General features: G+C 38.0%; 1 protein-coding gene across 1 annotated transcript; it reads right to left on the bottom strand.

Moving 5' to 3' along the window:
* Window positions 1-356: 356 nt before the first annotated feature.
* On the bottom strand, window positions 357-12,776 carry FUNDC1 (FUN14 domain containing 1). Its single transcript, XM_070289917.1, has 5 exons — window positions 12,555-12,776; window positions 11,693-11,849; window positions 8,135-8,210; window positions 3,528-3,656; window positions 357-1,932 (listed from the first exon to the last, which is right to left on the bottom strand). The coding sequence occupies exons 1-5, from the start codon at window positions 12,580-12,582 to the stop codon at window positions 1,855-1,857; spliced, it is 468 nt and encodes a 155-aa protein (XP_070146018.1). The 5' UTR covers window positions 12,583-12,776; the 3' UTR covers window positions 357-1,854.
* Window positions 12,777-13,750: the final 974 nt, after the last annotated feature.

The following is a 13,750-nucleotide window of genomic DNA, read 5'->3' on the forward strand; positions in this document are numbered from 1 at the left end:
TAAATGCCAGGCTCTCCTTTTTTATTATGTAACTTTTCATATAAGAATATTTAGTCTCCATTTGAGGGCAGTCATTTTTGTGCCCCCCATTTTCCCAATCACATAGAGAAGAGACACTTTGTATTTTCAAGATGAACAAACTGAGCCAGCTACTAGAGCTCCCTGTAGTAGCCTGCCTCACTGCATCAAATGAAAGGTTATCAGGCAGATAGAGCACACAGAAGCACAGTCAAGGTTCCACCTAAGGAGAATACTTTTCCCTTTTAATTTCACAGTAATGAAAAGCTAGGCAAGGAACAAACAGAGCAAAGCTCAAAGAAGAAAAATTAAGTGTTTATAAGCAAAATCACTTCATATTAAGAGAGTCCGAGTTTTATTTAGCATTTTATCTGAGGTGCTAATGAGAGTAAAAGAAGAAAATAAAGATCAATCCCACATTCAATTTTAAGGAGTCTCGTGAGGGTGAAAGGACAAAGACTGGAACAACCCTGAAAGTATGAAACACCTTATGTTTATAATACACAAAAAATACTGTAAGGATTTCCTATCAAAAGGAGATAGTCTGAACATCACAAAGTCTTTTCAACCTGAAGACTCCAACACCCATTGTTCTTTGCTTTTTCCCAATTCTAACCTAGAACTGTACCCCACTAGGCTCTTGTCCATGGATTTTTCCAGGCAAGAATACTGGACTGGGTTGCCATTTCCTTCTCCAGAGATCTTCCCGACCCAGGGATCAAATCCAAGTCTCGTGTTTCCTGAGTTGCAGGCAGATTCTTTACCACTGAGCTACCTGTGATATTGGTCCTGAGAAACAAGTCAACTGGCCTAGTGTTCAATCAACATAATGCTACCGAAAAACCTGAAAGCCTTAAATCCATACTATACTACTTTTTTATTTTTTTCAACTTTTTAAATATAAATTTATTTATTTTAATTGGAGGCTAATTACTTCACAATATTGTATTGGTTTTGCCAAATGATTTTTACCTCTTTGTAAAGAAGGGGTCAGTATATTAATTAGGATTTTTAAAAATGAAATAATGAGATTCACTCAAAGTTAATAAAATGAATCAGTGACCCAACTCTATGTACTCTCAAAATAATTAATTCTATCCAGGCTGCCAGGATAAACAAATGAATAAAAAATTTAGAAGTTTACATACAAGAAGGTATTTTCATAACTACAGACATCAAAAAAACAAAAAAGAGCTTTAGATATGTAGTATTTTCCTAGAGCATTTCTTGAAACTGTTTACTAGTTATTAAATAAGTAAGAACTGTATGAAAAAGCAACCTAAAAATTGGTATTCAATTTGCTTAATATCTTTAATAATTCTATTATCTGTAAATCCTTCCACAAAATGTGTTATAGTTCTTTAGTTTACTGCAAACATATCTTAAAAAAAAAGTCAGCCCTACAGTTGAAGCTATAATACAAAGTGTTAATTATTGGCACTATACTAAAAAAGCACAATGGAAAACATTTTATTTAAATAAAATGAGGATAATATTTTACTGGGGAATACATCCAACAATTCATTTTCTCTCCATATCTACATCCAATAGTAGTGTTTTATAGGCAAATTTTAAACAAACACAAATTCTTAAAAAATAATGGAAGCCATGTTTTGCTCAGGGATACTATTATCCACATACCATACAGGTTATTTTATAGCAGATACTAGTCTGCTAAATTTCAGATGGCAGAATGCTAAGCAGTGAGTTGGGTATTGTCCAGCTAGTTGCTTCTCGTCATCCTGGAGAATCTGTCAATGTGTAATGATGAGACCATCTTGTCACCACCACTTCTCTTCTCAGAGGTGACTTCACTGTGATAGAACATTCATATTCTTAAGATGCAAGGCCTAGCAAAAAGCCTCCCACAAATCCACTGGATATCACAATGTTCTGTTTGACAAATTCTGTTGCCTGAAATAAAGTTTGAAGAAAAATACTCTGAATTATGCTACAACATTGATAAATCTTGAAAACACTAAGTGAAATAGACAAAAATAGACAATGCTATTATAATTTGCACTTACATAAATAGTCAAATTAATCAAGACAGAAAGTAGAACAGAGGTTTCCAAGGGCTACGGAGACAGGTTAATTATAGGAGTTACTGCTTAATGCTTAGAGTTTCTATGTGGAATAATGAAAAAGTTCTGGTAGTAATGATTACATGAAAGTGTGAATATATTTAATGCCAGTGAATTGTGCACTTAAAAATAGTTTAAATGGTAAATTTTATGTTTTATATATTTTACCATAATAAGAAAAAGATAACAAATTTTTAAAAATACTCTTAACTATTAAATCCAGAGCTGAGTATTATTTTTCAGATGTTTTCCTCAATTCAGTTAATATTCAGCAAAAATTCTTGTGTTCCTATTGCAGATACCAACCATCAGGCAAGATGCCAGCGTTGTCTGTTACAAACTGAAGGAGCCTAGAGCCCCCAGCCAGGCCCAGAAGCTTCTTGCTTCTGAGATAACAGGCATATGGACAGCAAAATTCTCACAGATAAAAAGAAATCTCCCTACAGTGTGGGCATAAATGGTCCATTCAGCAAATTATTGACACAAATGATTAATAAATTCCCACAGCATGCACAATGATATTTATTAACTATCAGTCCACCTACCCAGGAGGAAAAAATATATAGGATCAGGAAAATAGCACCTTGATAAAATGTTTAACCCAAATAAAATCATGAAGAAGGAATCAGACAAAGCAAGACTGTGAGATACTCTGCCTAGATACTTTAAAAATGTGTCATGAAATTAAGAAAAACAAAAAGCAGATGAGGGGACCATTTAAAATTAAAGGAGACTTCAAAGACATGACCACCAAATGCAATATGCAATTCTTAATTGGGGGGGGAATATATAAAAATTTTAACATGAACTGTATATTAAGAAATACTATTCTATCACATTAAGTTTGGAGGGATTCATAAGCGTAATTGTATAGGAGAATATCCATACTCTTGGAACATATGTACAGAAGTATTAAAGAATAAAAAGATACAATGTCTTAAATAATTCAGGAATAAAAATGGTAAATCACACACAAAGCAAATGTGAAATGCAAACAATCTGGTGAAGAGTACTTGGGTATTTACTGTTTTTGTCTGTCAACTTTTCAACTAATATAAAATTTTTCAAAATAGAAGTTGGAGAAAGTAAAAGGACAGAATTAAAAGCAAAGGAGCACTCAATTCAATTCTAAATAATGTAAGAATAAAACAGACAAAATATACATAAAAATATTAATAAAACTAATATAGTAATAAAATATATACATTTTCAAACTATTCCACCTCAACAAAAAAAATAGGTAGCTTAGGTTAACAACTAAAAAACAAATGAGTGATTTAAATGGTGACTTGATCCCAAATTTTACTTAACACTCTAGACATGACCAGAAATACCAATCTTTTTTTTAAAGACCACATTCCCTAGTCACATTTTCTGCTGAGATCCATTAAAAAAAAAAGGAGCCAAAAATACACATTGTCTTACTTCTTCTATGATGTTATTGATTTCAGGTGCTGCCTTATTTGCTCGTTTCTTAATCTGTCTTTTTGCTTTGTTTACATCTTTTTCCACCCTCTTCCAGTCGATCTGCACATAGCCACTGTGACTGGCAATCTGCAAAAATGTAATAAGAACGGTTAATTTTAAACCAACTAGGTTGATAATACAATATATGAACATGTCCAACTCTTTGCAACCCCATAGACTATAGCTCTCCAGGCTCCTCTGTCCATGGAATTCTCCAGGCAAAAGTACTGGAGTGGGTAGCCTTCTCCAGAGGATCTTCCTGATCCAGGGATTGAACCCAGGTCTCCTGCACTGCAAGCAGATTCTTTACCATCTGAGCCACTAGGGAAGCCCCTGTATGAACATTTAGATTTCAAGAAATGTATGAAGCTTATGTGTAACAAAGCATAATTTAGTCACTAATTTATTCATTAACACACACTGAGTGCCTATTCTGTGCCAGGCACTGTTCTAGGCCTCAAAGTTATGTCCAAGAACAAGGGAGACCAAAGTCCCCACCCTCAGAGAGCTTACAGTCCATTAGGGAAAACAGACTTAAGCATACAAAATTATTTAGATGTGATGAACACTATGTTAAGAAAAGTACAGTACTTAATAGCAAAAGATTCCAACTGTTCTATAATTTGATCAGAATTTTTGGAATTTAAGAATTAGCTAAAAAGGCAGAGACTACTGAACTTGTACAGCTAATAAAAAAAAAGTACCCTTAATTAAACAGATGATTAATATAAGAGATCAGTAGCCAATCAGTTTTTAGGTCATTAAAGTAGCTTGATAAACTCTCTTCACTAACTCAGACTCTTCAGTCAAATTAAGAATACTTTTTCTGGTAACTGCTTTTGAAAGTGGAATATAAAAGAAGATATGCTCTATACAAATTTTATGTCATAAATACTTTTAATAAAACTACAGCTAAATGCCTACTAACCCTAATGTCTCATATAGTGCTACTGAGACACAGCAAAATCTGAACAGGAACAATAGCATGTGTGTAAGCCAGTACACTAAGTCATCCCTTTAAACAGTACAATCAACATGTAAAGAATCACAAGAGTAGTAAACAATTGTATACCATTATAAATCACTTCTACCAAGCTGACGCTTTCTTTGTAATCTCTTAATGCATCACTTTAAGTACGAAATAACTCAATTGGTAAAAATCTGCCTGCAATGCAGGAGACCCCAGTTCAATCGCTGGGTTGGAAAAATCCCCTGGAAAAGGAAAAGGCTACCCACTCCAGTACTCTGGCCTAGAGAATTCCATGGACTGTATAGTCCAAGAGGTTGCAAAGAGTCGGACACGACTGAGCAACTTTCACTCACTTTTACACATAAAATACTTCAAATTATAAAAATATCTGACTTTATATAAATAGGCTGGGAATCTTAGGTTCCATTTTCACTGTGAATGACTCCAGAGAAGAATCTATTTATCTCCATTTCTTCCTATATTTATTCACCTTATATCAGTTCTAACTCTAGCCTCAGCAAAACAGAGTGATAATCAAAGCAAATGGCAAGTGAAAGGTTTTCCTGGCAATACCTTACATGGTAATCTGGGTTACAGACACGTAAGTGATGATGAACCTTAAGGTCCCTCCCATAGACAGCAACTATAAACCCTGGTTAAAACACAAGGGCTCAGAATAATAAAAGGAAGCACATTTTAAAGAGGAGTTGAAACTTGTAAGACCAATATAAGGTGACTTGCCCATTTTTTTTGGCTTTATCTTGAGGACAAGATGCAGTTGCAGGGTGGCTAAAAGCTGAATAGAGAACATGCCATTTTTCTGGCCTGAAGAACCAGAGGACAGAGCCCAGGAGAAGAACAGCCAGAAAGGACACAGTTATAGAAGGAAAGCCCCAAATTCTATGTGCAAATTATATCCAAGTCCTGAACCACACATCCATGGGGCATAACGAAGTACTCCGGCTAAGGCTAAAAAAGAAAAAAACAGATTTGAGCTACTCTCTACCACAGGTGAAATGGAGTTTGCAATTTGAGTCTAACCAAGTTAACTGCCTACTAAAATCAAAACATGAACAAATTTCAGAGGAATAAAACAGAATCCAGACTCTCCATGACATAACATTCCCAATGCTCAGGGATAAAATCCAAAGTTATCTGATACAATAAAGCAAGAAAATGTGGCCTAGTCTCAAAAGAAAATCAACAGATGCCAACTCTGAGATGACCCATATACTGAAATTATCAGGACTTTAAAGCAGTACCTCAATGAGGTAAAGGAAACTGCACTTGTAATCAATGAAAAGATAAGAATTATCATCAGAAACATAGAAAAATATAAAAAGAAATGAAAATTCTGGAATTGAAAAATATAATATCTGAAATAAATTCACTGGATAAATGGCAGAAGGCAGATGACACAGAATCAGTGCACTTGAAGCTGCTGCTGCTCAGTCGCTTCAGTCGTGTCCGACTCTGTGCGACCCCATAGACGGCAGCCCATCAGGCTCCCTCGTCCCTGGGATTCTCCAGGCAAGAACACTGGAGTGGGTTGCCATTTCCTTCTCCAATGCATGAAAGTGAAAAGTGAAAGTGAAGTCGCTCAGTCGTGTCCGACTCCTAGCGACCCCATGGGCTGCAGCCTATCAGGCTCCTCCACCCATGGGATTTTCCAGGCAGGAGTACTGGAGTGGGGTGCCATTCTAGATCACTAGAAATTATACAATTTTCAAAAAAAGACTGAAAAGGACAGATGAACCTTATCAAAGAGCCTAACATGCATCAGTCAGAGTCATGTTCAGAAGGAAAAGAATAGGAGAAAATATTCAAAGAAATAATGGCCAAAACCTTCCTAAACATACTTAAAGACATTAACTTACAGAATCCAGAAGCTCAGTGAACTCCAGGTAATGATCTAACACAATTATGAAATAACAATACTCAGATGATGCGGGGGTTGGGGCACACAGAAATTCAATAAATGATAGCTAAATTCCCACATTCCATAATGGGAAGCCAACAGTTAATACCTCAAACTGAAAGATAAAGAAATAGCCAATTAATTTGGTTAGGAAAAAGGAAATAAATACCTTAGGAATCAGCTAATAGTTCAAACTGGTTGCCTCAAGAGAGGAAAAATGGGGAGGTAGAGGGAGGCAGAGGATTATTCTAATCTGTATTGAGCATTACACATGTACTTGACCCTCTGAATTATAGGCATGTACAACTTTAAAAAAAAAACCCTGAATTTAAAAGATTAATATACCAACTGTCTATTTTTTAAGATTGCAGTGTGATAAATATATACTGGAAAACACCTGAGCTTTAAATATAAGTAAAGGTAATAAAAATATGGCAGCAAGACTAAATAAAAGGTAATTAGCCTAAAAGCCGTTTGTTTCTTTGTCTTTGTTTCCTTCTATTGAGCTTTCAAGTCAGTCATATTTGTGGGAAAAACTGGTTTGATGCGGAGAGGTTCCGTCTTCTACTCAGGGACTTCAAACATTACGTGGACTAAACATGAAGTAGAAGGTGACAATCATAAAACATGGGTTTGAAGGGACTGAAATGGACTTCTGATAAATGACATGCAGAGTAGACTGAAATATATAATTCCATCTGTGAATATCCCAGGGAACTCTGCTTTGGTAGAGTATCTTTTTCCATCTTTTGAAACTGAGTTTTCAAAACAGCTATAAAATTAACTATCTTGATTCTAGATAACTATATAAATAACTTAATTCTTGGTTCTATATAAACCAAAGTCAAAAATCTGCTTAAATAAAATTCTTTGTACAAATACTGGCATATTCCTCCAAAGGACTAAATTTAGAATATGAATAATTATTTATTTTTACCTTTTACAAGAGATAAGCAATTACTCTTAATAATACCATCAATAGAAAAATATGTATATATAAAATTTTAAAACTGTTTAGTAAACAACTGAAAATCTGTGCTTAATACATATGAATTCAGTCCTTCTGTACATCAAGCAATGACACTGGTTATTACATGATCAATGGCTAGGTGCTGAAGTCAGATTTTGGTTGCTATGACCATCAATCATTTTCAAAACCTGACAGATTTCTGTATCTTCAAAATTGTTGCTAACACGCATTCCCAGAGATTTTTCAAGTTTAGGATTTATTATATTTGATCTTCAGGGAATGATATTTTGGGGAAAATATATGCCAAACAGACATGAATGCCAGATAATATCCTGATAAACAACCTCTAAGAGCAAAGCATTTTTGAACCTTATACTTAGAGGAACATAAACAGGACTAAAATTTCAAATCAACTTGCCTCAGAAATAGGATTATGAATTATTTTTTAAGACCAATTTTTCACTTTTTATATTATTATGGTTTCCTAGTTTTAAAAAACATATTAGAAATTGCTAACAGCAATTTCCTCTGGGAAGGAAAAATGACTAGGAAACAGGGAAGGAAAGAGACTTTTTGATTTTCATATATTGCGTACGAATGTGTGTGAACTTTAAATATATGTTTTAAATTATCAGTATGAACAGGTTATACTATTGATGAAATGTTTATTTGTTAAGCAGAGGCAAGGACTGAAAGCTCTGACATACCTGAAGGAGAAGAAAGCCACCACCTACTGCAGTTGCTGCAAGTTTTCCAACTTTCTGGAACAAAAATCCCGCACACCTTTAGTGGAAGAAATGGCAAAGGATGAAGGCAATCAATGATGTATTAAACTCTCTCTCTTCTAGTTTTCATTACTTTCCTAATAAAATCTTAACGTCTTCCCAGTTCTTTTGACCATGTTCCTCACCTGCTCAGAAACCCTCAATGTTTCCTTTCAGTTATACAGACTAGTCAAAACTGCACAGTCTAAACTGTCTGAGATGTGCTTCAAAATAAGGGATGAAGAGAAGGGAACTGACAGGGGAAAGACTGGCTACTGAAACTGAATGTGAGTACTCAAGGGTTCATTATACTCTTCCTTCTACAGTTGTATTAAGTTGTATTAAGTTGTATTGAAATTCCTCATAACAAAATGCTTAGTTTTATGGGGCTTTTTTTTAAAAATATAGTCAAGATGTTCCACATATCTGGCCAACTCTCACTCTAGCCAAACCTTCTACTCCAATCCAATCAGTTTCCAAACAGGTCACCACTCTTGCTCAAGGTATTAATCCCCGTTTCTCGGGGTTTCTACCTCGCTCCACCTATCTAAAACTTTTCTACCCGTTAAGGTCCAGTAAGAGGTCCATCTTCACGACTATACTTTGGCCCACATTTCTCATGGCTCCCTTTTCTATTTCTATCTCTATATTAAACCTGTTTTGTCTCATCTATCCTGTAAGGATGTTAACCCATACTTTTTTGATTCTCTCCTTCAGTGAATTCATTATTCCCTTCAGCATTCCAGATCCAATGTGCAAAGGAATCTCAGATTTCCAACTCCAGCCTTCTGTACTGGGTTGAATTGTGTCACCCCTGAAATCTATGACCTTCCTACAACCTCAGAATGTGACCTTATTCGGAGTAAATTCATTGCAAAAGCAGTTAATTCAGATGAGGTTATACTAGAGTAGGGTGGGCCCCAAATTCAATATGTCAGAGAGACACACAGAAGGAAGACAGCCATGTAATGGCAGAGGCAAAATTGAGAAGATTTCCTAAAGGAGGAAATGGCAACCCACTCCAGTATTCTTGCCTGGAAACCCCCATGGACAAGAGGAGACTGGTAGGCTACAGTCCATGGGGTCATGAAGAGTTGGACATGACTTAGCAACTGAGCACACATGTCTGCAAGTCAAGGAATGTCAGGGATTGTTGGCAACCACCAGAAGATGGGAGAGAAACGTAACAAATTCTCCCTGAGCCTCCAAGAAGGAACCAACCCTGCTGACACTTTTCAAACTTCTAGTCTCCAGACCTGTGAGAGAATAAGTTTCTCTCATTTTAAGTTACCTAGCTATGGTGCTTTGTTATAACAGCCTGAGGAAACTAACACCCCTTCATAAATGGAAAATGTACGTTTCCAATTACATGACGAGCTTCTCTTGCCACCCAGAACCACATATTCAAAATGTCCCAAAGCAAACACCATCTTTCCAACCAAACCACCTGTTTGCTAAAGTCCCAATTTCTAAGTGATAGCACTATTCTTGAGGCTTCTCACCTCATGTTCATCTCAGACTGCCTTCTTCATCGCCTCTGGGGTCCAAATGATGGCCAATTCTATACACCCAAGTTTCTCTAAAACATTTGATTGTCTTCTTTCCATCCTCAAAGGCATCGCTACCTTGCTTTCAGATCACACTAACGACCCTCTGGCTGATCTTCACACCTCCCATCTCACCTAGCAGCCACCCATTCTGCTGTCAGTTTTAGTTTTTTATTAGGATCAAGAACATATAACTACCTACAGCTAAACATAATTTCCTCAGCTTCCCAATCAAGTCCTGAATTGGTCTGAATTGTTAACTAGCTAACATCTTATTAACCATTCCTCCTTAACATATGCCACAATAGGACATCAGTTTTATACCCTAAAAAAATTGCAAACGTTTATTACGCTGAATCTAAAGTCATTGCAACAAATCACCTGTATAATATTAGAGTCCTATTACACAGCTCCTGGATCAACACCTGGCTATAATCCAAACATATGTGTCCCTCAGTAGGGGAGACAGCAACAAAGACTCAGAAAAGGGAGCAAAGGAGCCAAGCAGCAACCAGGTCTTAACAGTATCCTGGGGACTGTGCTCCACAAGCATGTCTATCCTTTGCTTGAATGGTATGAGAAACTACAATCAATATACTAATGTCCTCTGTTCTGTCTCTAGGCTTTCCAAGCAAACTTCTTCCAATTATGGGGCTTCTCACCAAGTTTGGCCTACAAGGAGAAAACACACAATGATTTAATCCTACTGCTCAATTATTTTTTAGTCTCTTTCAAGATGGGGCTCTAGGCCTGGACTCACATTAACCAATCACCCAAGGCACCAGACTGTGAGCTTATTTAAGTAGAAGGCCAGGCCCTGAATTGTGGGCATCAAAGTATAACCAGCTTGAGAAGAATCATCTGAATAACCAGGGCTCTGACCAGGCAACTGCAGGCTTTTTTCATAAGCAGCACTAATAAGTACACATCATGAATAAATACTGTACCTGTTCATCACAGAATCTTCACAGTGAATGTCTCTACCATAAAATGGCATTTATTTTAAAAAGGCGTTAAAAAAAAAAAGGCATAAAAGAGCGCACCATTGTTCCAAGGTGCAAATAAAACACAAATTAAAACAAACACTTTATACTTATCGAGTTTAAATATGTAAATATTTAAATTAATGTAGGATGAATTTAACCTAGAATCTAAGAAGAAAAAATGATTACTCACAGGTTAAGCACACCCACTAGCTTCAGAAATTCCCTAGGGTCATGAACATTTTCAAAATAAAGGGTCAAACTTCTTTCTGACCCTTGTTATTTGGCTAATCTTTTGAGTCTAAGAATAACAGAATTAGATCTACAGTAGCAATTATATAATCACGTGACCTGAAATGTTAACTGGTGAGGTTAATACTATTAACCTCTCCCCCTTAATGTACTCCACAGTATTATCACCGAGTAATTCCAACAAAGACCCAATGTTCTACAACTCTCCTTCTTCAAAGTATTATCATTTAATTTAAATTGGCCCACAAAATTAACAGAACCATCTGTATCATAATCAGTAATTTTTACTGAGAATTTTACACTGCTTTGCACAGGGCTGATAATCCTGGAGATTAGTTTTACTGTGGGAGTTCTCACAGGGTTTTCAACCGAACAAGTACAAATTATTTACATATAATTAACTCTTCTCTTCTATATTTTTTCCTCTTTACCCACTGGTACTGAATCAGATCCACTACATCTGCTAAATCTGAGAAGGGGGGAAATATGCAAAAAAAAAAAAAATCAAAGGAAGGATGAGGAGGAGGATGATCACCAAAACCCAGCAGAATCTGAGTGTAGATTACACTAATCATATCACCGAGAAAAGTCTCAAGGTACAGCTCTTCTGGGATTAACACTGTAAAACCACTGACTGAGTATGTAGTTGGCCCAGATACAAAAGGGCAGCAGTCAGGCTCCCAGTGAAATTTAACAAAAAAAAAAAAGGATGTTCTCACCAGCCACTCACTCCACCCATTACAATCTGGGTGGCTACCGAGTATTTTTCTACCATAGGTCCGGAACTGTGGCCAAACACGCGATTCCACCAGTGATGTCTTCTGGCATACTCAGTTAAATCCAACACTTCGTAAGAATCATCATCACTTTCATATTCTTGAAAGCAGAAAACGAAAGCAACACATTTTCAGTCAACTGAAAGTTAAAAATGTCGTGTACATTTTCATCTGTTAAAATTCATTGTTACATTGGCATACACCTAAAAACGCCCGGATGTAGACAGTTTCTTAAACCCAATCTCTGAGACTTAGGGCCTTGAGAGTAAAGGGCCTAGCATCCCCTTCCCAAAGAGCTAGACACAGGTCTGGGGGGGCGGGGCAACGTCAGTTACACAGCTGAGCAGTTACACCCCTACCCCAAATCTCTGCAGGGGTGGCTCAGTTTCACAGCAGGGTCTCCCCCAATCTCGGTGGGTAGGTCAGTTTCACAGCATGAAGGGTCACCCCCAAATCTCAGGTTCAGGGTCAGTGCAGGGTCCATTTTCATCAGTGGGAGGAAAAAGGGGGTCTTCCACTGGCCGAACCGGTTAGAGGCCCAGCAAGAAGAAATGACTTCAACAGCAAGACTTAAACGTTAGAAGACGGATAGGAAGGGAGGTGAAGGTAAGACAGGTGGGGCCGTGTTGAGGGCGAGGGTCCAAGAGGGGGAGGGGAGGTCTAGTCTAAAAGAGGTGCTCAAAGAGGTTGCCTCAAGAAAACAGAGCCCCCAGGATCCCTGGGACAGAAGGAAGAGGCGAGCCTGAAGCAAGGTCGAGAGCTGTGAGCCGCCTCTAAGATACTACTTCGGGCCCCGGCCGCTCACCTTGGGGAGGGGGGTTCCGGGTCGCCATGATACCGCCGGCGGCCTGTACTGAGGCGGTCCCAACCCGCCCGCCTCTCGCCCCTACTTTAAAAACCGCTCTAGGCCCAGGTGGAAGTCTATGGTCTCGTTTTTAATCTCCTCCTCCTTTTCCTCCAGGCGCACAGTCCTGTCCCCGCCCCCTCCTCTAAGCGCAGGGCCTTCCGCGCAAGCGCAGGGCAGAGGGGCGCGAGGAGGGGGGAGGGGGGAGACAGGTTGGATACCAGCCCGCAAGGATTTGTGGGAGTTGTAGTCAGTTGCCCTCCGCAACACTGGTTTCCCACCCCTCCCCCCCGAGAATTTCCAGAAGCTAACTTTTGATATTTTGTTTCAAAGGGCCTCACTGGAGGGGAGGGGGCGTCACATGGTGGTTAAACGAAAACCAGCTTGCTATTTGTAACACGGTACCAGAAAGAGGCTTTTAAAAAGAGATAAGAGAAACCCTCTTTCGAACCACACTTTTCAAGCAGTCAAAGGCTCACTAACAGATGGAAAATTTTTCTAACGCGCTGCTGCTAGGAATTGGAACCTTTTCATCTTCTCCACGCGTTTCCTGCCAGGAACCTGAGGGAGGAAGAGGGAAGCCCAGAAAATGACCTGACACGAGTTACTCAAGAGGACATAATTTTTAAACATCATTTTTGTTATTTAAATCTGACAGAGGAACGAGGATAAGTTCTTCACCCAAGAAGCCTCACGGGATTCTGTTGAATGAGAAACCGTGTTGAAAACCAAGCGGTTGACTCAGGTTCACATAAACTGGCCCCGAAACTTGTTTTGAATTTACGTTGCACCCGCATTCGCTGTACATTTAGAACAACCCTATCAGTATTCTTATTCTGAGAATATGGAAATTAAGAAAAATAAGAAATCCTGGTAGAGGCTGCATTACTTAAAATATTAACTTACATAATTGTACTTGGCTTTTCAAGTCCTGGTGCTTTAAATGCAAGGGTTGATGTCTCTCAAGTTCCTCAGCTTGTGCACCTCAAAATACAATTCTAAGACTGGCTGGAGATATTAATCTTCACTTTGTGTGAGATTACTGTCGTGGGCCATGTGCGGATTGGAAAAGAATATCCAGCCAAGAGGCTGAATGAGAGAGGAATAAAGTTTACTAGAGAGGGACACAGGATTACAACACATGTCGGTTCAAGGGA

This window comes from Ovis canadensis, chromosome X (genome assembly GCF_042477335.2).
Source record: "Ovis canadensis isolate MfBH-ARS-UI-01 breed Bighorn chromosome X, ARS-UI_OviCan_v2, whole genome shotgun sequence".
Classification (NCBI taxonomy): Eukaryota; Metazoa; Chordata; class Mammalia; order Artiodactyla; family Bovidae; genus Ovis; species Ovis canadensis.